General features: G+C 34.8%; 1 protein-coding gene across 2 annotated transcripts in view; it reads left to right on the top strand.

Annotated features, from left to right (window-relative positions):
• The window catches only part of AFG1L (AFG1 like ATPase), a 65,914-nt gene that overhangs the window by 9,869 nt on the left and 32,058 nt on the right, over positions 1–23,987 (top strand). For both annotated transcript variants that reach the window (XM_035320522.1, XM_035320521.1), the window contains exons 3-7: positions 5,884–5,935; positions 6,559–6,660; positions 7,907–8,037; positions 14,195–14,294; positions 16,941–16,999. In XM_035320522.1, coding sequence (XP_035176413.1) covers positions 5,884–5,935; positions 6,559–6,660; positions 7,907–8,037; positions 14,195–14,294; positions 16,941–16,999 — 444 coding nt within the window. The remainder of the gene's footprint in view (positions 1–5,883; positions 5,936–6,558; positions 6,661–7,906; positions 8,038–14,194; positions 14,295–16,940; positions 17,000–23,987) is intronic.

Genomic DNA, 23,987 nt, shown 5'->3' with positions numbered 1-23,987 from the left:
TAAAAGAGGATGTTGCTCAAAAGGATACCAGTTATTTGGCTTGCTCCTGCATCATCTTTTGGGCATGCTGCCAAACTTTTATCCATTTTCATTTTGTAGAAGTGACAGAGGAATGATCAGTAGGCTAGCATTTTGATCTTTTCTGGTAAACTGTTTTGGACCGTTGGGATATTCTTTTCTAAAAGCTCTGCCTTTGAGAATAACTTGGAGAGCTGACTCGTGTTAACTGGAGTGCTGTGAATCATCATAGTTGTTAGAGCAGATGTCTCGTAATGGGTTGTAGATCAACCGTTATGTGGGCTTGTTTACTGTTTCTTTGATTGGGAAGCATGTATAGTGAAGCTTTCTTTACTGCTGAGAATAAAGTAATACTAATCTTACTGTATTTAGGAGATTGTGATGGTACTTTTGTCCTTGTGTAGCAGCAGAGCTAATCACAGTGAAGCCATCTAACCGACCCTTTTCTAAAAGGAAAAAGTCAAATGACATTGCTTTAGAGTGAGGATGTGGATTTCTGCTAATTCTCCAAAGCAATCCTCTCACTGCTTCTGTTCCATTCTTTAATTTCAACCAGCTTTTAGAGATTGTGATACCTGCCAAATAATGCTGCCTTCAGTGAGAATCATAGAGCATTAAGGTTGGAAAAGCCCTCCAAGATCATCTGGTCCAACCACCCCCCTACCACCAATGTCACCCACTGAACCATGTCCCTAAGCACCAGGTCCAACCTTTCCTTGAGCACCCCCAGGGACAGTGACACCACCACCTCCCTGGGCAACCCATTCCAATGCCTGACTGCTCTTTCTGAAAAGAAATGTCTCCTCATTTCCAACCTAAAACTCCCCTGGCACATCTTGAGGCCATTCCCTCTAGTCCTATCACTAGTTACCTGTGAGAAGAGGCCGACCCCCAGCTCCTCACACCTTCCTTTCAGGTAATTATAGAGAGCAATAAGGTCTCCCCCTTTTTGATGAGATTTAATAGATGTAAATGAAACATTGATATATTTTACATTGAGAACTTTTTGCAACTGAGTCCAACTTTTTAATCAATTACACATAGTAGCTTGAGGTCTTGCTTTTTCAGAAGATTTCTAGAAATTTGACTAACCTACTTTTAGTATGACATCTTCAAGGTTGAGAAGAACCTATCGCCACTTTTTAGAAGTATAAGAAAAAAAAAAAGATGCACAGCAATTCAAGCATGCTAATTTTTCCTGGTTCTGGCATTGAAGAGAATGTGGTTGAGAGGTCGCAGTGAAAAGAAAAGGTGGGGGGGGAGAAGAGAGGGAGATTGAGGGAAAATAGTTGTCAGCCTCTTCTTGGGTCTAATACTCACTAGCTCATTACCTCAAATGTAAAGTACTCTTCTGAACTGAGTTATTTCAGTAGAAATTTATTTACTTAGTCATTAAAAGAATGGTCTGCTTTGCTCGTATTTTTTGTCACCTTTAATCTAAATAGTTTTGTCTACTATAAAGAGTAAAAGTAGAATTAGGGAACAAATATTGATATTAGATATAACAGAAGCATTTCAATGTTTATCTGAGAGACTTGTATCAATTCACAGGCAAAATGTTTCTAAAATAAGCAATTTGGGGGGAAAAAACAGCTGCTTCCTTTATGATAGTAAAACTGTGTTTTATTTTGATAGAGTGTCTTTTGGGCATCAGTTTAGAATGAATTTAAAGGGAAAAACAATTAGTGTGTTGCTGCAAATCAAGTATGCTTCTGTTTTTCAAAATTATTACTCAAATTTGAACAATGACTTTGATCTTCAACTTGGTGAAAGCATGGCCTTGTATGTTGAGATATTTTGAGATCCTCTGAATTGAAGTTCAAGGCCATAAGAGTTTCCATAGATGTTTCAGATCTCTAGCTTTTCAAAATAATACCAATTGGGACATCTTAAGAGTTGTTGAGTTGCTGTACTAATGACTTGAAATAAGCTCAATTATAAGTGAGGTCATGTTTTGAAAAGAGGTATGAACAATAGTAAACGCCATCCAAGACCTTGTAAATGTCTTCAGCTGCAACAGCAACCAAAAAGAAGGTCTGAAAGAGTGGGAGAAAGAGGCAGTTTTGTTAGTGTTTTTTTTGTGTGTGTGGATTTTTTTGTTTCTGTTTTGGTTTGGTTGGTTGATTGGTTTTTTGTTTGTTAGTTTTCTAAGTGCCGTCTGGATACTTGTCTCTCGAATTTTGCATATTTTAATTAACCACGTTTACACTGACATGGATTTTCAATTAAAAGTTTCTCAGATCAGTGTGAAATATTCCCAGGAACTGAGTTATTTTCTTTTGGTGTCTGAGACAGGCAGTATTGGTGAAGGTGGGAAGATGTTGCACGTTATCAAATACGCAGTAGAAAGAATAGGAAGTTGTCAGTTTGAAGATGTTTTAACGAATATAATTCCGTAGAGGAGAGAGGATACTAATTGACTGAAGTTCAAACAAGATAAATCTGATGTGATGGAGTCAAAGCAAGGCATTCAGTTACAAAAACAGAAATGTAGAAAATGTTTTGGAAGTGGAGAAGAAAATTCCCTAAATCTGGGGACACTGATGCGTATGTTTTATGATAGAATGGTGAATATTCTAGTATATGAATGATATATAAAAAAAGCCAGTTAACTGATCTATAAAAGGAAAAAAGGTTCCTGCTGTAAGCATATTCTAACAATAATGAGGCTTAGTGAAACACTTAAGTTATGATTTTTTTAGGTTACTGCAAAGAATATTATGGGAACAGAGAATCTTGGAGGACTGGAGGGTATTGACACATTAGTGGTAATGCCTTTATTTGAAAGAATGTGGTAGAGCATTCAAAACATATGTTTAAAGATTTATAGAACTGATAATTAGTATTTTAATTATTTAATTGATTATTATTAATCTGATTTTATAATTATCTCCTTCAAACTCAGTCTCTCTGTATCCCTTAAAGTCTTTGGTTTTGTGCACTTTAAATGTAAGCTTTAACATTCTTGTCTTATCACTCTGGCAAAAAACAATGATGTTAGGCAATTGAATACTGACAGGTCAAATATACCTCAGGACGATGAGGAGAAAGAAGCTCATTGACTATGTCTTCTGCCTCCCACTCTTCTCGCATCCCTCCATGAAACAGACACATCAATTTTTATTTTAAGGGAACTGGAGGATCTTCTGCATTAGATATCCCTCCTGTTTTTTCCTTTGGAGTGCGTGTTTCAATGGAACCAAGATCAGTCTGCTGCCTCAAATACTTTGCTCTCAAATACTGCTGGCTTTCTTGACTGCTTTCTGTAGTCTCAAGTGAGCCAACAGCATTGACTGGATTTTATCAGAAATCCTAGTGAAACCTGATCTTTTCCTTGTGCCATTTGCAGGCTTCAGGAGATGCATGAGAATCATTAATTAAAAAGGAAAAAAGGACAATTTTAGATTAATGTAGAACAGCTTGAAACCTAGAAACCTAGAACAGGATGTCTAGGTTTCAGAATTAGAAATCTACTGATTGAGTTTATATATGTACATATTGTATTTTTTAATAAGAAAAAGTACAGTTGATTGGAAAATGTATCTATCTAAAATTGCTCTAGAGTTTTAGTGTTCTACAATACCTGACAGGATTGAGAAAATGAGTACCCTAAGTGGTAATAGTGTTACTTCTGTCAGAAGTATACAGAAGATAATTTTACTTGAAAATAAAATATTTCCTACAAATGTCTTTAAGTTGCTCAAAGATGATTTGGTTTTAGAGTTTATCAGCTTCAGCAAATGTATTCAGATCTGCCACAGTATCTTTTTTTTTTTTTTTTAAGGGAATCAGATACCACTTAACAAATATACAAATAACAAATATAACATCTTCACAAACATATATATATATATATATATATATATATATATATATATATATATATAAACTTTAAATCAATCAGGAGTTGATTTAGCTTTTAAGGAGTCCAAGCCATTTTATTTGCTTCCTTTACCCAAAAAACAAAGTAAAGCAAACCAAAATCCTTTACTGCAGCATTTTTTTTTCTAACAAATAATAAGTATTGGAGTGAGAATAAAACATACTTAAAAAGGAAAAAGATTATTAAATGTAATTAATAAACATATTACACTTTAAAAAAAGGATATAAAAATATAGGCATTACTACTTGTTCTAGTCATATCATCTTTACAAGAACAGGTGAAGCAGTACTGTAAGCACTGATTTATTTCCTGAGTCTTAGGAAAAGCTGCATACCTCATTAATACTCTATTTTTATTAATAAATTTTGTGTTAGTATTTTACTTTGTTAAAATGCGTGCTATTAATCTCAAAAATAAAGAAATATGTCTCTGATACACAGCAAAGAAAGGAGAATTGGAAAAAAATCGAACTTTGAGAATCAGTTTCAGTGAGTGCAAGCTCTTAAAAAGTGTACACAGAAATATGTACGTCAATTAAATTGTCTTGCTATGCTTTCAAAGCTCTAGCAAGTAGCTGCAGCCATGTCTATTAATGGAACTGTTTCAGAACATCTGAAACCCTGGTCAGCCACAGATTGATGATACACATTTTTGATTATCTATTAATGTAGCTCTAAATTAGATCTGTAAGTGGGTCTTATATAAGAGTTACTCTTGCATGTTTTCCGAATAAACTGGTTCAGTAGACCTGAGACATTATCTGTCTATCGTTGGTCATGTATTTTCTTCCATATTTAATTAGTGTTTTGCTACTGACTCCCTCATTTCTTTAACATGGTGCTGTGTTTTGAAAAGCGCTTTAGATTCAAGTTGTTTAGCAATTATCCAGCTCCAAATGAGACTACAGGGTTGTAATTTTAATTTTCCTTTGTTTTGGCTCAGCTCATGTAACTCTGAAAGTGGAACACTTTAAAATAACCTTAACTCTTGTGTGATGATTTTGTGGATGTCAGTTCAGTTTCATGAATTTGATGATTTTTTTTTAAAGAATTATAATTTTTTAGAAACTATTTCTTTTTAGAGTTTTACTTGGAAGTGTCTTTTGCATGTGACCATCCTCCTAGGCTGGGAGAGGAAGACTGTTTCAAATTGGAGTATTGAGGCTATTGCAAATACTTGCATAAAAATACATATTTGAGTAAAACAGAATAAGTAATCAGCTGTCATAACATATGTCCTGAATAATGTTAAGAGGTTAAAACTACTTAACCAATACTAATTAAGGTAAAACTCAGTTGACAAAATGTTTATTAAAATGCGTAATTTGAACATAACCCTTAATTTGTGCGTGTATAAATGCCAATTTAAAATGATATATTTTAACTGTGCATCTATTGGTTTAAATCATGTTTAAAACAGATAATTCTGCATTTAAGATTCCAAGGAGAGACAAAGGGGACCTGGAATATTCGTTGTCTTTGTCACGTTGGTTTTCTAAATTCTAAATGCTTATATCTTAAGCAAAGCTTGTATATACAACATACATCTGCAAGTCTTGTGGTAGTGCTTTATTTTACATCCTTTTTTCTGAGCTTGTTTGAGGGAAGAGGGTTTATTTTGTTCGTGATGTATTGGGAAACATTTAATCACTATTCTATGTCTTCTAGTTATTAAAAAATAAAACATACTTGGACTAGGGATGGAGTTATTTTCACAATGATCTAAAAACAGCAAAAAAAAAAAAAATACCCCCAAACCACACAAATAGCATGTGTATTTGCCCTTTTTTTAAACTAAATTCACAGAAATACAACATTAGATTGCTTACCAATTCTGAGCTAATAATTTATTCAAGGTTATATTTTGCTGGCTATTCCTTCTCAGGTAGTTAAATGTAGTTACTTGATTACTTTATCACAGTTATGTGCTTGCTATTGTTGTGCACCATGTTTGTATTTATTCTTCTTTTCTTGATTTGCAGCTCTTTGCAAAAAACAAACCTCCAAAAGGTCTTTATGTCTATGGAGATGTTGGTAAGTTTCAGCTACATCAGTTCCAATCAAATTTTATCTAAAAGTTTGTTCATTCGAATTGCGAAGTATCTAAAAAGTTGAAAATTATGTTGTACTATTACTTTAATGATTTTTCCAGGATTATTTTTCTTCCAGAATATGATGTTGATTAACCCAATTACACCTTAGAAGATTGGAAGCTGTTTAATTAGACTATACCACCTTGTATACATTTTTTTCAGTGTTACCTACTCACTAATATTTAAGAATGCAATTTGAGAATTTGAAAAGCAACTTGGGGAGGAGTGGGTCAGGGAGAGAACGTGTATGTTCTAATTACACCAATGTAGAGTGAAAAAGCATTTCAAGCGAAAATGTTGTTTTCTGGATGCTTATGGAGCCATTTGTGTAACCTGCCAGTCAACACTGTATAGATCAAAATGGAAAAATAACAGTGCAGTTGTTTTGGGTTTTTGAACATGAAATATAATCTTTCTTCCCCAACAGTCTGGCTTTGTACTTATCTTGTGGAAGAGTATAGTTTCATTAGTTCAAAACTAATGAACAATCATTATTGTAATCAGTACACACTGTTCTTAAATTAACTACCTGTTGGGTGTTTTTTTTTTTTTTTTTATTTGAAGGTACAGGGAAGACAATGGTGATGGACATGTTCTATTCTCATTTAGAAGTAGAAAGGAAAAAGAGAGTCCATTTTCATGGCTTCATGCTAGATGTGCACCAGAGTAAGTGCAGATACCGGTATTTACAATAATTTTATGAACTATGATAACTATGAAAAAGCCTGTCTCATCTTCATATGTGTAGTATACAATGTAATTTTATTTAAGTTTCTAAGAAAAAAAGAAATTAGAGGATTTTAGCAGTGTTTGCCATACTGGAGTAGATGTTAATTGCATACTGTTTCTCAAGTATCTTCTCAAATGTTTTGTATACCAAATTCTATAGAAAATTGCATGTATGTTTAGGATTAAATCCTTATCTGGATATTCTTCAGTTACTGGTTAGCTTACGTGCAGTCTGAGGAAGGCAGCTGCTGAAAATGAATGATAAAACAAAGTAATGTGATGCTGTCACTCAAAAGGACAGATAAGTGTAAATGCTACATCATAGTTTTTTTCTGTGATGGATCATGATTCAGAGACAACTAAATCAGTGAAGATGAATACTGTGAAATTGTTAGTGAATAATGCTACAATTTACAAGTATTGTGACAGCTGTGTTTTTCTTGGAAGGCATTCATTGGCATAAACAACTTCTGCCCCTTTTACTGCCCTTGTTTTTTTTGTCACCATTGGGTCATTGTTGAGATTTTCTGTTTCTTGTCACTAGTGCGCTACTTCATTAAATTTTAACAAACCTGGCTTCTTACTTTGACCTTGGTTTGCCAAATGTTTTTTTGTAGGCTGATGGAATGCAATCTATGGCATTAAACTACCTATGTAATAACTTTGTATCAGCATCATCTTGTTTACACTGTAAAATAGAACTGCATTCACTTTGAGTTCTTTTAACTAAATGCATTCTAAGTATACCTCCAGAGCATACGGTGCACAGAGCACTGCCACTGATTTGTAAACACTGAAAGGATTTTTTTATACTTGCAGGGTGATTAGGACAGAAAATGCCAAATTGGGAAGTGAAACTGAAGCTAAGGTCATGAGCTGGATAAAGATAAAACTAATTTATATCAGTTTTAAAAATAAGATATAGGTGTTCAATACTAGTATTCAAGGGTTCCGTGATTTTTATTTTTCATGTTTCTTAGCAAGAATATAGAAATCACAGTCTCTGTGGTTTTAGTATTTGCCTGGATGTGGTTGAAAACAATGGTTTTTCCCTCTTGAAGTTAGATGAAATTTGAAGTTTTTTTCATTTAACTGCATTAGGCTGCTTTTTATTAGATAGTTAACTTTGTTTTCCCTATTTTACAAAAGCATGTACATATTCTTTTATGTCTTATCAACTCAGGAATACATCGCCTTAAGCAGAGCTTGCCAAAAAGAAAGCCTGGACTTATGGCCAAATCATATGACCCTATTGCACCAGTAGCAGAGGAAATAAGCGAAGAGGCTTCTCTCCTATGTTTTGATGAATTTCAGGTAAGAAATCAGAGGTTACTACTTGGCTTTTAAGGGAAACTTCATGACATTACTGTTAATCTTAAGAATATGATATTTGTTACTACTTGTATAGTATTTGAATTACTGGGCAGAAGTGAACTGTGCAAGTACAAGAGCAAAAGTGATTTCACGGTTCTGAAGGTGGTGTTAATTTTTTCTTTTTCCAAGATACAATATCCAAGTTACCTCTGTAGTTACTGCTCTCACTAGTGGGTAATAATTAACGTTTAGGCTCATAAGTGCTTCAGGACAGGAGTTGTCATCTTAAAATGAGTCTGTACGTTGCCAGGACAGTAGCCACCTGATACGTGGTTGGCATGCCTGGTCGCTCTTTACCGTGGTTCATATAGAGGAACAAAATGGTCTTACTGTGATTAAGGACATGGAAATAACGTATCAATTTCAATCTAAATTCTTTCCTAGAGTTAGTGGAGACCTTGAAGTGTCAGTGTCAAATTTTATCAGTGTAATGCATGTTTTAAGAAACTTCTGTTGAATTAAATGTGAAAATTAAAAATAAAGTGATAAAATGTTTGCCCAAGCTAGCTTGGTTGATTCATTTGTTTTATGTGGCTTGTGAACTTTGTTTTAAGGACATAACAAATTTAAGCATAGAGTTGCTTATATATATATATATATATATATATATATATATATATATATGTTTATTTATTTATTTTCTGAGAGCAGGAGGTATACTAAGCAGCTCAATTAGCTGAGATTTTGAATTCCAAGAGGAACTGCAGGGGAAGAGAAGAACAGATCTGCGTTTCTCAAATCACCGCTAGTAAAAGAATCATCTATTGACTGTAAATTTTCTGCATTATGCTCTTAAATTAGCATATAACTGAAATGGATAGAGCAATTCTGATCTCCTAGCTACTATTTATAGCCTACGCACAAAAGAAGATAACTAGTTTATGATCAGCTCCCATGAACGGGATTTTTTTCAGCTCGTTAAGTAGTAGGTGTTTTTGGTTTAAGTTACTTCTGCATTTTGCAGCAAGGGATAATCCTTTGACCTGTGGTTTCAGAATGTGTGGGGTCATTGCAATCTCATTTGAAAATGTTTAAGAAAAACTTGTATTTGCGTTATATTTTGCAGTGTTTCAGTGTGTTAAAAGAAAGTTTTTCTGATCCACTTCTCAGTTATGAGCATCAAACATTTTTTCAGAATACTTTCTGTAAAATAAATAGACTTTCTCAGAACCAACTCAAATCATTATGCCAATATGTATTGCCTGCATCTCAACCAAAAGTTGCAGATTGTGGTTTGGTTTTATTTGCTTTTGGCTTTGATTGTTTAGAGTAAAACTTGTAACAACCAAGTTTAAGTAAATTCTAACTGTGGTGCTCATGGGTTTCTCTTAAAAAAAGTTGTAATTTTGAACGCGATGTCGGCATACGTGCAGTTGGACATAAATCTGCATATACCAGTCACTATATGTGATATCTGGCTCTACCAGTTCAAGTAGGAGGCAGGTATATGTCTAATGAATGTGCCTTTCTTTCCTCTTGTAAAAGACTGGTCTTTTCAAGCTGTTTTATTCACAGACAAGGTCATTATATTTGTCTTCTATTTGTTTTAATGTCAATCTTTTTCTGTCATCTGAAAAAAATGGTGCTGTACAAGTCTTAAAATTTCTTTAATATGGATTGGTTTGCACTTTTTTTCTATCACTTGTCAACAACCTTTGTGTATATCCTAGTTGTGTGCTTGCATTTGTGAGCAACATATGAACTCATTCATGGATTGAACAGAGCAAAGCTTGACTTTTGATGGTGAAGGTTTTCTTCAGCTTGAATACAGTGCCTTTTTTTTTTTCTGATTTCAAATGCTGCCAGCTGTTTGATCACTTAAGATGTGTTTTAGCTAGAAAGTAGGAATTCTGGGCTTCCAAAGCTCATAGTACCAAGTCAAAATACACAGACAGTCATATTTACACTATAAAGACATGGGAAGGTTTGGGGTGGGATGGGAAGAGATTTACTGTCATGGCAAAAAATGTTTGAATGGTTCATAGAGGCATCTTTGCTAACAGTAGTACAGTTAATTAGTGTAAAGATGTGGTTTCTGCATAAATGTCCACTGCTTTCATATACTGATGTTGCTGTGTTTGCATATTGTCTGTCACCCGTAACACATTTTAAGGAGAGACTGGTAATTTTCGTGTCCAAATTGATTGCCTGCTCCCCCTGCTGACTTGCTTGGGGTAGAGCAACCACTTTAGTTGTAAAAATCACCTTGTATAAAATACTTTTGTTGGTGGGTCGCAGTTGGGAAAATAAGCGTAAGAAATACGCATCGAAATGTATTTCCAAGACCCTGCATTTTATGTGTTTTTTAATGAAAGTACTTGTAGTACTTGTTCTTGATGTACCAATAGTCTATATTCACAGATTTCCGAGTAGCTGTTTTTTTTTTTTTTTTGGCTGATCTTCTGTAGCATGAAATGCTAGGAAGGCTTTGCCTGCCGAAGAGGAGGAGGCCCAGTCTTCTGAGAGTTTGTGGAAGACACTGAATTTGGAATTCTTATTAACCTTCTGCTTAAATACTCAAAGTAGCTGGAAGAGCAGTTCAGAGTGACATAACTAGCAGTGATAATCCAACTCAGGATTTTCTAAGTTAATTTTCCCAGTGGAGCTAACAGCCAGATTTCACTACAACAGATTTATTTATATTTGAAGAATTTCTAGATTAAAATAAAACTATAAGGAGCTGGAAGGTCAGATTGTATGCTGTTCTGACTCGCAGACAAAGCTACTGTCTATTTTGATAGGTGGGAAGTCAAGTTGGATCTGTAACTTCCATGACAAAACACTTGTGCTTTGAGGAAATATCAGGAGCACTATTGAGATTTGCTGGGAACACTTCAGGTTTCTTTCAAATACCTGTTCAGGGGGAAAAAAAAAAAAAAGGAGCATAAGCTGTATTTATGTAAAGATCAGACATAGACAAATGATTCTGTAAGAGTGACAGCGAAAAGTAATGTTAGTGCTCATATTTCAGAAGAAGCCAAATGTAGAACTTCAAAAGACAAAAAAAAGTACTGCTGAGGTTTCAAATTCCTCTTTGACAGTGGGCTAAAGGAAACAGAAGTACGCTGAAGTGAGTCGTGTTGCTTAGAGAAACCTCAAACAAATGGAGAGTTGTTTGACTAATTGACTTATAAAAATATTTAAGTATGCCATGAGGTAGTTGTGTGTGTTCCAAAATCTTGTTGTATTTAACGAAGAAAAATCCTATGTCCTAAAATGTTACTTTTTGCGATCCCTGTGTGACAGGCAGCACTTGAGAGATGACATGAAGCTTCTGAGCTTGTCCATGCTGAAACTGGTGTTGCATCAGCATTTACCTGAGGTGCGCGCTCTCAGAAGCAGCGATGCTTTTATAACCTTACTGATCTTTGTCACATGGCGTACTATAAATGTTTGGCCTTTCTTTTTAAACCACAGAAACCCTGAACCGTTCAAAAAATGTGTGCTCATTTAAAACAACAGAATTGAATTAACCCATTTGTAATTATAATTTTCATGTTTTGGAACATAGAGGTTGGCCAATATATTGAGACTGGTCATTGTTTAGTGATCAAATAACTCCACACAGGTAATTAGAAGCTCTAATTTTGCCATGCAAAAGCTGTGGTAGTTAGTATTGGTAATGAAAACAGGATCTGCACTTCTTGGTGTGCTGGATGATGATATAGTGCTAGTATTTATATAGCATCAGTACCACTTAGACTTAAACCAAACTACAATTTAGGGAGTTTTTCCTAACCTACATGCTATTAAAAGCCTCTAATAAAAAGTAGGCTCTTATTTTTGTGCTAATACTAATTACTGATAATACATGCTTACATTTGTCATTCATTACATGGAACTGTACCAATCAGCGGATGACTGAGTCTCAGGCACTTATACATGTAAATTAACTATTACTGATGTGTTTTTATATGTTTTTTTCTTGATGTGAGCTGTAGTGAAAAGCTGCACTAGGTCATAAGAATCTTTTCTCTTAAATGCTAATGAAATATATCTATTCTTTCCATTAGCAGGCTCTCTCCACTGGTAATTTGTAGCCTTTGCTTTTGTTCCTTCCTGTAATGAATTCTGGATATAGTAAAAATATGAGAAATGACAGTGCTTCAGTCACTGTCTTCTAGCTGCTTTTATGGTAGAATTCTTTTCTTCCCAAGGCTCTGTTAGGTCAAAAGAGCTTAAATTTGCATTCCGGTTCTCAAAATGGCTCTTGCTTTTTGACAGAGGTTTCAGGAGTTAATTTTTTTCTAATGTAAAACATCAGAATTGAGCATGAAATAGCAGTTCTTATTAGTAAGAGAATTTTATTCATTCTTTTCTTTCATTCAAGCACTAACATTGTTTCAGCCCTCGTTTCCTAAAGGTATTGCCTTAGTTTTTTTAACACAAGATTGTAAATAAATAAATAAATAAATAAATAAAAATTAAAAAAAGCCACAACAAAATCATGGATTTAAAAACTTGTATCACAAAGCAAACCTAATAGCCATGAAATTCAGTTATCCCTAAAATGCACATATATATTGATTTCTTGTATGCTGTATTTTTATACACAACCTGGAAAGTTCCTAAACTTTAGTACCCAGAAGAAGTATACTAGCACTAGGTGGGTGCATAAGCACCTATATCAGACGTATAGTGCAGGAGTGAATCACTGTACTCTTTAGAGCCTAGTGATCAGAGATGCACAAATCTGTGGTGTTACGGATCATGTAAAACAGTTTTTAAAAAAGAAAAATTCCATCTTAATGTATTTTATAGAACAAAATAGACATCTTTGGGAGAATGAAACTGGTATTTACTTTATTGCTTTCAGTCTAGCTGTGAGAAATGTAACCTGTGTTTTCCTCTGTCTAATGTAAAATTACTTTATTTTGCTACTTAGAAAGGTCTTTCAGAAATGAGGGAAGAGGGGATCAGGAAAAAAAAAATATATTGAAATGGTTGTAGTCTCTCCATAGCTTATGTTACCATCACAACATAACTGGCAAAAAACAGCAATCCATCAATCTGTTCTGTCATGAATACATATAACTCTCAGGATGCCACCACTTTTTAATTTTCTCAGAACTGGGGTCTTTGGTAAGCCAAAATGCAACAAGTGTCTGTATAATAATCAAGGAGAATGCAAGAGAAACAAGAGTTTAATGATAGTAAAGGTGACTTACTTATTAGGACCACTGATCTCAGCTGGTGAACACCTGCAAAATATGAATTGCTCTAGTAACAATGCTTTTCTTCTATTCAGACAAATTTATTACTTTGTACAGAGTGGTTTCTGGTTTGCATTCCTTTTATTTCTTGGTACTGTAAAGCAAGTTAGTTAAGCTGAACTTAGATATTTAAAGAAATTTTACTTTATTGCTTATTGTTTAGCCTTTTTATTTCAGTATCATTTGTCCCACCCCTTTTTATTTTTTGTTAGTGTTTTGTGCCTGAAGGTTAGAAGAGGCTGACTGTGCTGGAAGTGACTGCCGTGCCTTTTGATTATTCATGGACAGTAATAGAAGGCACTTAAAAAGAACAATGAAATTGCTTATTTTTGTGATGGGCCATCTGTTGAATTGTTTTTTGCAACAATCACACAATAGTATCTATGTCATATCATTCTATTTTCAACAGCAGCTGATTATGTGTAGTTGGCTACTTGTCTTTATTTCTGAAGTCCCATGACCATTTAAATTCACCTCTGCAAACCTTTGCCTCAAAGGTAATAGAAATGTAAAACAGCCGGTGTGTATTTCCTTTCTGTCTTCTGTTTTTTTCATGTGGTTTCCAATTAATTAGGCCTCTTAAATGTTTAGATCTGTTTTCTGTGTCTCCCACCTGTAGTTTTATAATAGAAGTTAACATGGAATCATTTAGCAATTGGTAAAGATATGGTGGAGTTCTATAATAAAGAGCGGGCAAGTTTTGAAAGACCACAGTACATTCACTGCTTATTAATTATCCCTTTTATTTTTTCTCACCAAGCAATAATTAGAATCTTTCTCCATGGCTTTCACTAACAAGCATTTTTCCTAGCTATAAAGCCACTTGCAGATCTATTGCAGCAGAAGCTGAAAGCAAGATAAAACAAATGTGTTGTCTTCTACAGGTCACTGACATTGCTGATGCCATGATTCTGAAGCAGCTTTTTGAAAACTTGTTCCAAAATGGGGTTGTCGTTGTGGCAACATCTAACAGGCCACCAGAAGGTAAAAACAAACATGCTACTAGTATTATCCAAATGCAGTTAATCTCAGTATTTTACAAAACAATCTTGTAAGAATTATGTCATATTTAATAAACTCACTAGCCTTCAAGAATATGAGATGCTCAAATTTGTCCCCCGCTTTCTCGTGGTCTTAAGGAAGAAAGGTTTTTCACTAAATCTTACGCCTTTCTCATCTCTAACTCTACACATTTCTCGTCCCTTTCCTTACCCTGTGGTCTTCTATACTCTGTCCAAACCAGTGGGAGGGGATTTGGGAACGGGTGCTGAGGGTGCTTTTAACCAAGCAATAATTACAATTTTCTGCATACGAGAACTTTTGTTGTAGTGTAGTCTTGGTAGTTAGCATAATGCATGATTTTTATGCAACTTCTATGACACTTCAGATTAATCTCAAATGTTTGCAAAAAATACTGAAGAGTTACAGTATTAACTACCAGTGATTTTTTTTCTACTCTAATCAGGTAAAAGAATCACTGAAGAGTTGCAGTGCATTTTTTATCTTAAAAAAAAAAAAAAAAAAAAAGACAAGAAAGCACTCAAACATTGTTTCTAAAAGGTGAAATAATTTCCCATTGGTTTATTTTCCTTTTTTTGAGCAAACAAGATGAAATCAGAACTGAGATAGCTGGGTGAGCTGCAGATAAACTTGACGCTGGTGCCTTATTTGCTTGGGATCCATCCCGGTGTTTGTTGAACCACTACTCTTTAAAGTACAGGAGTGATTCTTACAACTTAGTATTGCATCCCACTTCTTAATTTGTCAGTTTATGGCAATTTTTGTCATGATTGTGTTATTTTATGCATACTAAGTCATGGTATAAACCTGAAAGACAGTCAGTCACATCTAATAGCTACCCAACAGAGAACATCAAGAAAGGTGTCTCCAGAACTGAGCAATGTTGCGGTGCAGACACTGGTCGCTGCCTGTTTATTTTTTTTTCCTTCTCCCTTCTCACTGTTCCTGCATGCTTATGGTCTGTATCTGAACTACTTCCACAGAAACGTGTTAGATTAACGCAGGTTATTTTATCAAGGTTTGAGTTCAGAGATTCTCCTTTGGTGGTTACAAAGGAAAAAAATATCTTTTCCATTAGAAAGCAGATGCAGTCAGCTGCTGACAATTTGTGATACGCTTAATCATTCTAAACATCTCCCTCAGTGGAACATGAGGGGGATATACTGAAGTATAGTATGTGAAGAATCCTGGCTTCTTTTCACCACCAAAACTACTGTTTTTTTCCTCATCCTAACAAAACAGACATAATTAAAACCATCTTAAAAACAAAACAAAACAAAAAACTATAGAACCTCAGACTTATTAACTAAAAGAACTAACAGAGTCACTTTATTATAGTAATGATATGCGTTCACAAATTTCTCTGAGTAAATATGCAATTGATTGCTGTTCTAACAAATGTTTACTTGTTTTGGTTTGTAGAATTATGAAGGAGAATATGTGGCTTCACACAACTTGGTTCATAATTAGGGTACAGAATCACCTTCACTGATCATTTTCCTAAATGCTTCTGTGTAAATATCCTGTTGGTTTCTCATGCAATCTATCTTCCATCCAGCAGTATCAGCTAGTAGAGCGTGAAAGCTTTAGCCTTGCAGCCTTCAGGCATTATGGCGAATATAGATGTTAATAACCTGGCATGGTCTTGGATGGGGATTTTGGTGGGAGGTGTTGCTGCCTCCCTCAGGTGTGGTAGTAGCCAGGTGTCTGTATTCTCTTGGTTATTTCTCCTGTCAGCAGTAGCTGTTATACTACCTTTTTTACTCTTTTTCCAGATAGTAATGGAATAAAGCAGCACATCACACAATCTAAATGGTAATATTTTCAAGGAAGTAGTCATTTACTTATGAATATATTAGGCAGTTGGATAGTTTCTGGAGAAAAGAACTTTATATGAATTGTAGAGATAAATAAGACATAAAACGTTGCTTTGCAGTTGGTTTTTATTAATAATTAATTTGTATTTTCTCTGAGTGCAGATCTACATGCCTAACATACCATTAACATACTATTCTCTTTTTTTGGTACTCAGTTGTATTTTGAACAACTTTGCGTAAAGGTGTTTTTTTTTTTTCCCTCCCTTAGATGGATCTCCTTGCTTTGGAATAAGGGTGTACCTGGTAGAATTGCTAGAGGATAAAGTGTACTAAAGAACAGTGATTTAAAAAAACGTCACCAACTTTTTAAAAATTGCTTGTTTTTAATTGAAGGTGTTTTTTCCCTTCTACCAATACTTGTAACTTAACAGTTGCATAGTTTTGGCCTTATAATTATACCAGTTTATACCCAGCATTACAAATCCCTGTTATATCTTTTTTAAACGGGCATAGGCCTTATTTCTTTTGCTAAAATCAGTTGTATATCATTAGGGATTTATTGCCTTTCGCTCCCTGCCTTTTCCAGACTTTCTCAGGATGTTCCTTCCTTTCTTCCTTAAGAATGCAATGACTTCATACACAAAGAGAACAGAAATCAACTTCAACTCTCCTTTTTCCACTTCTGTTCCTTATCTCTCTAGCAACACAGAATTTTATTTGCCAAACTAAAATACAAGGTGATATTGGTATTAAGACTATGTAGCAAAACTGATACTGATTTTCTTTCTTACAGATCTCTATAAAAATGGTCTTCAGAGAGCTAATTTTGTACCATTCATTGCTGTGCTGAAGGTAAGGAGAACCACTTATTAAATGCTTCCTGATTTTGCCTTCTTATTAACAATAAACTCAATTTGTACAGGATTGCTTTGATACTGGTTTCCAGATAAGATGTGTATGCTTTAACTGCTTGGGGCAAAAATAATTGAAGGTGAGGCGAAAAAAGAGCTCTTCCTTACTAGAATTGACATGTCTTGAAATCTGGGCGCTTAGTATGATAAAGTTAGCTTTTTGACTAAAGTAGCAGAATTAATTTGTTCAGCTAGGGCTCTCTAACTGCTGCGTATATGCCACTTGACGTAGTATTCCTGTAACAGTGATGCTGTGTTGTACTTGTGGACATCTTACATTTATTATGCTGTAAAAAGCTGGTATTCCTCTGGTGTAAAAGAAACCAGTCCTGTATGTACCATTCAGTCAGCTTGTTCTGTGTCTGTGTATTTTGTCCTGTCATGTAAGTGGCTTTCTGAGGCTTTGTGCCATGGCCAACAAGTAGAAGTTCCAAAGCAAGCTCCCTGGAGTCTTCAGGTTGTGGCGTGGCAGGTTTGATTTGTTTCATTTAGGTGAAAAAATGGAGTATACTTGTTAAATGTGAACGATATGATCAGTGTTGTACTATTAAAAAGAGCCTACGCTGAACTGATGCTTTAAGTTCTGGGCAAGTTGCGGACATTTTTAATTCCCAAACTATGTTTGTGTTGTTATGTAACTAAGGGCTTGCAATAGCATTGCCAGCATAAACACATGAATAAGGTGAACTATATCAGTATCTAAGAAGAAATATAAGGTAGAAGTTTAGCTCGGGTTTGGATTAGTGAGAAGATATTTGCAACTGCAGAACAGATGGATTGGTTGGATGTTTCTGCTAAGGTGGTCGGTAGTGAAGAAGGTAACAGTACCTTGGGCTTGCAGTGGGGCATGTTGGAATTGAGAGATTCTTCGTTGCATAAGCATCTTTGAAAATCCTACCTCATGTTGACATTTGAGCAGTTACCATGTTCCAAAGTTAGTATGTCATTGACATTGGCAATCCAATGTGACTAGGAATGGCTGAGTATAACACAGGTTACCACTGAAAGTGATTGCTGTCCGGATGGCTTTAGAAAAGTACGAATCATGAAAACAAATCAACAAGTCTGTACACTTCAGATTCGTGAAAATGGTTTATTCCGTAGCTGATTAGTAGATCCATAATAGATCCTGATCACAGAACATTTTCAACAATAGTAATAGTTTTATATGCATTTACTTTTTGAAATGTCACATTATGCTCAGCCAGCATCTATGGCAAACCTTTCTTTTCCTTGTATCTTCTATAGCCAGTATTTTCTATATATTTTTCCTTGTTGGATCTTAGTTTTCTTCCTTAATGAACGCAAAGCTCATTTGTTTCACCGATGGTCAGACATGATGAATATCTATTATGCTTATTTGTAGCTTGCTTTTTTTCCCCTCCTTGTGGCTAGTAGATGAAAAAAAGTAAAATGTAGTTTACACAGACAGAATGGCTGTATAAATTATTATTTGCATGTAATTTTTAGAAAAGACTTGTGGACAGAATACTGACAAAAGCCCTGAAGATTGGTAGGTGGGTTTAGAGTTGCAGTTGAGGATGGAATAGTTTGAAAAGAAACAAGTAGCACAACTCAGACTAGAGATGCACGAACATTACCATAATAATGAATGAAGGGAGAAATGAGGTTGCACTTAATATTCTATTCACAAGGACCTTTCTAAAATTCTAGATTACTTTTTGCTGTTGTTTTTTTTTTACCCCTACATCTTTGTGTGTTAACACATCTCTACATATATTTACCTTTAACATCAGTTCAGTAAATATTACCAAAATAACACTATTCTTTCACAAAACATAATGCCTGAAAAGCAGATCAGATGAGGCTTATCAACAACTGTTCTTTTCACCATAGATGGAAAATTGAAGGGTAAGGGCAAGGTATAATAATAAGTCCAAGTCTACATTTTTATTTCCTACATCAGAAGTAGGCATTGAAAACAAACAAACAAATTGAATGTATTTTAAAGTAAGATTTTAACAAATGACCTTTACATTACAGTTGCCTCAGCTGTTCAGAATTACATGTGGCTTTAAGAAATGGAAAGATGATATTTTCTAGGGTTTTGCATGAGAATGTAACAAAAAAATATCTATAGTAACAGAAAAATATCCTTCTATGGCTGCAAACATTTGATTTGCTATGTTCTGTACTTTCATCCCATTCTAAACCATTTGTGTCTTGTCTTAGTGTCCTTATAATCTAACCTGTTTGTGGAAATGGCTTTGACCACTTGAACTAACTTCTGTCTTAGCTTTCTCTGGATTCAGAACCTCGTGCCATGTGTTTGCTTGGGGTTTGGAGGTGGTATTTTTTGTTGTTCTTTGTTTGTTTCAGAAATTCTCTTTTATGATCATAAATCTTAAAATAAGGCTTTTGCACTAAAAGTAATTCAACACAGGAGCTTTGAATTCCTTTAAATAGTCTTATGAAGACAGGATGACTGGAAGATATCAACAGTACGTTTCTGTGAAGAGCTACTTCACTTGAAATAGCACAGATTTCAGGCGATTTCTATTCTTTGTAAATGGAGTGAATAGCTCCCAAATAACCTGATAACTTAAGCAAAAATCTTTCCCTATTTTTACATGACAGAGAAACAGTTTGTCTTAGATCTAGAATTACCTATGTTTGTCTTTTTTGCTGTTGTTATTTTTGTTATTTAGATTACATAATTCCGGTATCTGTATTTGAGTCCCTGTTTTTTGCAAAGACAATTATAAACCAATTTCTGTGCAATAAGCACAAAGGAGAAACAGTGGTCGAGGGAAAATGTAGTTAGCTTGCAAAGTTCGTCTGTGTTGCCTTTCTAGATAGATGGTGGACTACTGGGGATGAGTGACTGCTGAATGCCTGTGGTGGGAGGTGCAATTGATAAATCATATTTTTTTAGGACCAGGTAAAAGCTGCAGATGCTACAGCCTGTATCTGTAATTGGAAAGATGGTTCCCTGTCCAATCGAAACTTTTCCTAGTGGTCTGATCGTTTTTTTAAGATCTTATGTAGCTAAAGATCTAATTTTTCAGCAATTCTTTCATCCTGTAACACTGTCGTAAGTTTCATAAACAGGGAAACGCTCTCCGTTGACTGGTTTGTTGGGGCTTAAAATTTGGGGTAGAATATTCTTTATAGAAGGGCTTAGTTTCTGCAGCAGAAACAGTGTGCTGCTTCAGTCTGTGCAATTTTATAAAAATACAGCTTTTCAGAGATAAGTATTAGGAAGGAAAATCTTTTAATTCTATAATTGCAATTAGATTCAGTCCCTTCTGATTGAGCTTTTAATCTTGCAGCGTCTCTTACAGAGAATTCTGAAGTGCATGAAACTCCTAAGTGATTTTTTACAAAGGCAGTTCTTGACAAGAAAACCATACTTATTGGTCACAGTTAGTTTGTTCAAATGCTTAGAGCAGAGATGCTCCCCAAGGTAATAGTCCAAATCAATATGAAAATATGAAAACTTTATAAACATTTTTAAGCTAGTGTACAAATAATGCTATGTGTCTCTAGCAATTTGGTGTAAGATCTGAAGTGATTCTCTTCCCAAGAAAAGAGAAAGCACACTTTAATTTACTGGTTTGGCAGTAATTTGTCAATAGTTGAATTTTTGCAGATAATTAATGAAGATTATCTTTTTAACATTATTTAATGAAAATATTTACATTAATACTTCACTGTTCTGGAATCCTCATTCAGAGGCTGGATCAGTGTTTAATTCTTCAGGCAAACAGGGAGGAAAGTTTCTCAAATAGTTTGTGTATAAACTAAAATTTACACTAGTGTTTTGTGCTTTTCCAGGACTTCTTGGAGCCATGAAGTTTTAAAATGTCAAGCCAAGTCAAAATACCAAATAAGTAACTTCAGCATTTTGTCAGATTTTTTTTTCCTGCAATAGACCTGAAATATCACAGTCCTAACTCAAAATCAGGAGATTTTAGGGGCTTTATTAGCCTGCATATAACTTTAAAAGGTACAGATTTATATAATAATATAATAATATAATATAAAAAAAATCCGTCTTTGATTACCTGTATATTGCTTTAACTAAAAATAAAGAATTAACTAGAAGTCTGCTTTCAGTAGGACTTGAAGTTACTGTAAGCTTCCTATAATGCACTTTATCTCTTCATTTTTTCTGCTGCTGCTAGGGACCAAATCATTATTTCTTTTTAAACTGCTTGGTTAAAGTGACTCTTAACAGCAAGCACTGCAAATACCTTTCAAACAGCAAGCAGTATATGGATATCCTGTGTTCTGTTCACTGTTTTTTCTCAAATATGGTTAACGATCATTTATTGACATAACTACCCACTCAGGTCAGTTTTAAACGAAATACACAGTTTCTTCCAAAACAATAAATGGAAGGACTTAAAAGTATTCTAAATTTCCAGAAACTTATTTTGAATAGGTGAAAAAATTTAAAATGTTTTGAACTGACCCTAAGGAAACTTGTGGGAGTTAGTTTTGTACAAAGGCATTTGGTAGATATAAAATTTCTTTGATTGTGCATTCAGCTTTTGTCCAACCACCTGTGTTGGAAATACAGGGATTTGTTGATTGGCGGATCTGCCTACTTCCAAAAAAAAAGTCATCTCATTGATGAAATTGATTTGTCAGTTTGTTCCATTCTAATGGTGTGATAGCCCAGCAGCTTTCAGTATGTTGAATAGTTAAAACCTGCTTTTGAGGTCAGTGTCAGCCTCTCTGACCCCTGTGAACTGTCACCTGAGTCAGAATTGCTGGGATTAATCCTTTGATATTGTGATGGCTTCGCCTATCAATTGACTTTTTCATTACTGAAGATGTTAGGCCTTTTGTTTCCCTTCTTAGTATGTAACCAAGCAAACTCCTAAGTAGAAGGAGCATTTGTTCTTGTTCTCTCTCTCTCTCTTTGCAAGTAATAGAAGCATTCATCTTTTGTGAAGTGTACCTAATTAAACATATAAAAATAGAAAATATAGCATGATTGCAAGTATTTTCGTGGCGAACATCACTGTCATTTATGGGTAATTTGTGTAACAAATTTGTAAGACTTCACTAACAAAATGTTGTATTTTGAAAGCAAGGTGTCAGATTAGAAGTTATCAGCCCTTTCTGCATGCAGTCTGTATGTTTTAAACGTAAACGCGAGGGTTACTTGAATTCTCTGCTTCAAAGCACTTCACTGCTACAGTATTTTTATAATGTACCTATTGCTTTAGTGTGTTCTGCAAATACTGAGCTGTTCAGTTTGTTTACTTTCTATGAGTGTCTCAAACACATGTGCACACAAACTCTAGACAGTTTATTTAGATGCTGATCAAAACTTGATCTAAGGATAAAATATTTCCTATTGTAGCTCAGTGCTAGGCTCCGTGCCTCCTCACTTCCTTTAGTTGTTGTTATTTCCCAAGCTCTTGCTTGGCTAGTTTGCTCTTTGATTAAAATCAGTAAACCAAAGCATATCGTAGATATGGAATAGTTGATTCCTGCTGTATCAAGGTAAATTAGTCTAATTACACGTGGCAGTTTTATTTGCTTGTGATGTAATGTGAAATGAGGTCCTGCCCCCCCCCCCCAAAAAAAAAAAAAAAAGCCTGAGCCAATTAATAAAGCTTTTAAGCTCTTTGTCACAGGCCACCGTGGAGGTCTGCAGAGAAGAACTTTAATCCAATAAACATTTCATTTAGATCATGAAAAGAAAGCATGAGGAGAAGCTCCTACAAGAGAGGGTGTTACCAGCAGTTCTAGCCATGAAGGGATGTGAGGAATTTGCCAAATTAACCAAGCGGCCTTCATATTTAACACATAAATGTGTCAAAACTAATAATAGAATAATTTAATTTGAGTTGAACCTTATATTGTTAAAATTCTAAGAAGCCACAACTGTTTTCTTCAAAGACTTCGCTGTTGAGCTGGATGGACAGGGCAAGAGGAGGTTGTGAGAAACCCAGATAGCAAATAACACTGGCCGAAGCTGGTGGAAAAAAAAAAAAAAGGAATAGATAATTAGGTGTAATTAGCGTGTTTGAATTGTTGTCTCCCTGCCCTTGGCTTGAATAAATTTCGGAGAAAAAAAACCCTAGTGGCGAAAATGCTTTGATGTAAGAAGAGTCATTGTGGTTTGGCAGCATAAAGGCAGTGTTTTATACTTCTTGCATAATGGTCGTGATACAGAAAGAGTGAATGGACTCTACACCCCCCAGTCTGCTTTACAGCAAGGACTTTTGGATTCTCTTGAAACAAAATGCATCAGAAGTTTTCAGTTGTTGGTAATGAGGTAGTAGACCTCATCGGAGCTAAGCGTAAGCCATCTTTAGCCTTTGTTTAGATCTTTAATCGCATTTTTTTCTTATTCTGAGAAATCGAGTTTCGTAAATCAATACTACTTTTTTTTTTTTTTTTTTTTTTTTTTTTTTTCCCTGCCTGCCAACAGTTCTGGCAGGAGCAAAGGCTAATACTGGGAAAAGAAATACAAAGCAAACATTAAAAAGAAAAGCAACAGCAAAAAAAGAAATCTAGACAAATAACTTCAGGGTAAAATTTCAATGAAGTACACGCACTGAGGTGAATTTGACCCTTAGCTTATGAAACATAATGTTATAAACTCAGAGGGAACTTTTGGCTTTGTGTTTTTTGCAGAACAGCATGGCTTGTTTATTAGCAGGTTGAAAGTTACACTCAGTTTGGTTCTTTAGCAGAACAGAATTTTATACAGTAATTTATTTTATCCTTGTTCTGCAAGGACAATTTTTTTCTGAGCGATGTGAAATGGAGAGAGAGCTGCTCAGTGTAATACTTACTGCATGCAAGTTTACTTTTTGCCATTCTTCTGTTCCCTGACTGGAAAAAGGAGAGACTGCTTGTCTCCTGCTCAGCACTGCCACATCTGTACCTCCTGAATTCTTGTACTTTTGTCTGAATATCTGAAATACTATTCACCCAACAAT

The sequence above is a fragment of the Oxyura jamaicensis genome, chromosome 3, assembly GCF_011077185.1.
Source record: "Oxyura jamaicensis isolate SHBP4307 breed ruddy duck chromosome 3, BPBGC_Ojam_1.0, whole genome shotgun sequence".
NCBI lineage: Eukaryota > Metazoa > Chordata > Aves > Anseriformes > Anatidae > Oxyura > Oxyura jamaicensis.
Note: the sequence above shows the minus strand (reverse complement) of the source record. Positions and strands in the feature narration are given on the sequence as shown.